General features: G+C 37.7%; 1 protein-coding gene across 2 annotated transcripts in view; it reads right to left on the reverse strand.

The window, feature by feature from the left end:
* Positions 1-1,542: 1,542 nt before the first annotated feature.
* The window catches only part of LOC113823256 (uncharacterized), a 2,550-nt gene continuing 1,592 nt past the window's right edge, over positions 1,543-2,500 (reverse strand). The window contains exons 4-6 of one of the 2 annotated variants that reach the window (XM_027375873.2): positions 2,363-2,500; positions 2,027-2,257; positions 1,543-1,880 (exon numbers count right to left, since the gene is read on the reverse strand). The exon at positions 2,363-2,500 is cut by the window's right edge and continues 87 nt beyond it. In XM_027375873.2, the coding sequence (XP_027231674.2) occupies positions 1,605-1,880; positions 2,027-2,257; positions 2,363-2,500 (645 nt within the window). In that variant the 3' untranslated portion in view covers positions 1,543-1,604. Of the gene's footprint in view, positions 1,881-2,026; positions 2,261-2,362 lie in introns of both variants that reach the window. The other variant, XM_027375872.2, reaches the window with a different exon arrangement.

The following is a 2,500-nucleotide window of genomic DNA, read 5'->3' on the forward strand; positions in this document are numbered from 1 at the left end:
TCATCGCCTGTAAAATCTGTCCACTATGTAAATCGTTCAATGTGCCGGAAAATAAGATTACTTAACGATTTGCTCATTTGCTACCGTTTGCTTCCCACCCTACCATCCTCTATTTCCCACCGCCCCCTTAGTCTCAGCTCACACCCGGTGACGCCATAGGCCTTATCATCCAAAGCTGCGCAGAATTCCGAGGTGACGAGACCTGTACTTATATAGACCTTGCGCGCACACTCACTCTTCCTCCCCCCCTCTTCTTTACAAACTATCTATCTATCGCACATGCATACGCTCACACATTTAGATAGATAGATACTAATGTGCCCGTGTGACCGTGCATGCTTGGGAGTGAAGTAAAAAAAAAAAAAAAAAAAACGAAACTTTCATCAGTATAAGTAGGGGCTCAAAATGTATTGCCCCCATGTCTGTAATACGGATACATACTTATGAATATCTGTCCAAATGCACACAATTTGTATCAGTGTCTGAATTCTGTTTGTGTGACCAGTCTGTTAACTCAGTATCCATTTTGTGTGTCGAGATTGTGTTTTCAGTATCCAATATGTATGCTTCTAGTGCCTTTTTCTGGGAATTGTCTATATATCTGTTGGACGTGTCCAGTCACTATATTACATATGGCCGTTTTTTTAATTGCACGAGGCGAGATCCAATGATTATTCGTAGGCCTATATACCCACATGCGTATGCACAGAAATAAATCCATATATGTCTATCTATCAGACATATACACATTTATTTCTCCATCTATACGGTAGATATGGATGTATACACTGACAGATATGCATTTTTTTCAGTATATGTATGTCCGTGTAGTGAATGTGCATTGGGTCGGGCCTCACACAACTGTAACTAACATGTCGACTGTCTACTTTGCTTGTGTGTACTATGTCATGTATATTCTCCATTTTATATATCCAGTCGTCTATATACAGCTTTTGGTAAATTGACTTGCATTTACAAACATAAGAATGTATTTTTATAGTTAGATACCTATAAAAGCGATATTCTTTATTCATATATGATACATACATACATACATACATACTTACACACGCACACACACACACACACACACACACACACACACATACATATATATATATATATATATATATATATATATATATATATAATATATGTATATATGTACATATATATATATATATATATATATATATATATATATATATGTATATATATATACACATATATATCCTACACACACACACACACACACACACACACACACACACACACACACACACACACACACACACACACACACACATATATATATATATATATATATATATATATATATATATATATATATATATATATATGTGTGTGTATATGTATATATATACACATATATATGTGTATATATAAACATATTCATATACATATATATATATATATATATATATATATATATATATATATATATATATATTATATATATGTATATGTATATATATATATATATATATATATATATATATATATATTTATATTACACACATTAAAATATCTTTATTTTTTAATACTTGTCATGTTCAATTCTTATTTGGAATGTCTAATTCAAATCACAGCGAGTTGTTGTTTATCACAGACCCATTAATCTTGATGGGGAACTTGGCTCCATTTCCCTTCAGCTTATAGAGGTCTTCCTCTTTTTGCTCGCCCTCGTCAGCGTCGCCTCCTCTTCCTTTCGCGGCCAAGGAGCTCGATCTGGCAGAGGCGTCTTCGTCGCCGACACCTGTCGAGGTCTTGGAATGGGAGGAGGTCGGCCTCTCCGAGAGCCCTCCTGTTTCCTGGACTTTGACGGGAATGGCGGTGGTGTTCTGTTGAGAATCTCCCTTCTGTGAGACAGATATAAGGGTATGTTAGTAACCTTTCTTGAAGCAACTAAGAGGTATTATATTTATAGTCGTATTTACTGCAGGTTGTCTCCACGTTCCCGAATTTCATTGAACAGCATCAGTGTCCTACACATGCATATTCTTACCTGGTTTGAGGATGAGAGTTCTTCAGGGCCGCGAGTCGATTTGGCTTGCGAAGATACTTTGGACGGAGTAGAGACTCCGCTGATGTGAGATTCATTTTGAGATTTAGGAAGAATGACTGATGAAGCATCGTTGGACTTGGTATCTGCGTTGTTCACGGCAGTGCCAGAAGTACCAGATTTCTGCCTCTCGTTTTGAATGGGGACAGGTACTTCCCGGATTTGGAGCCTCGACTGCTGTTAAGTAGACAAGTTCGTTGGTCAAACCTTCCAAACGTAATCTTTCGGTGTGTAATGATGGCAGGCAATGAATATGATATATATCTAATTAGATCTTACCTTCTTAGGAGCCGAGATGGTGAGCACACCGTCAGAAGACACGACTGAGGTGACGCCATCCAGCTGGATGTCTCCAGGAACGACGAAGCGCCGAAGGAACCGCTGAGAGCACTTCGACCCGTCTCCCTGCTTCTCCTT

Source organism: Penaeus vannamei, chromosome 9 (genome assembly GCF_042767895.1).
Source record: "Penaeus vannamei isolate JL-2024 chromosome 9, ASM4276789v1, whole genome shotgun sequence".
Classification (NCBI taxonomy): domain Eukaryota; kingdom Metazoa; phylum Arthropoda; class Malacostraca; order Decapoda; family Penaeidae; genus Penaeus; species Penaeus vannamei.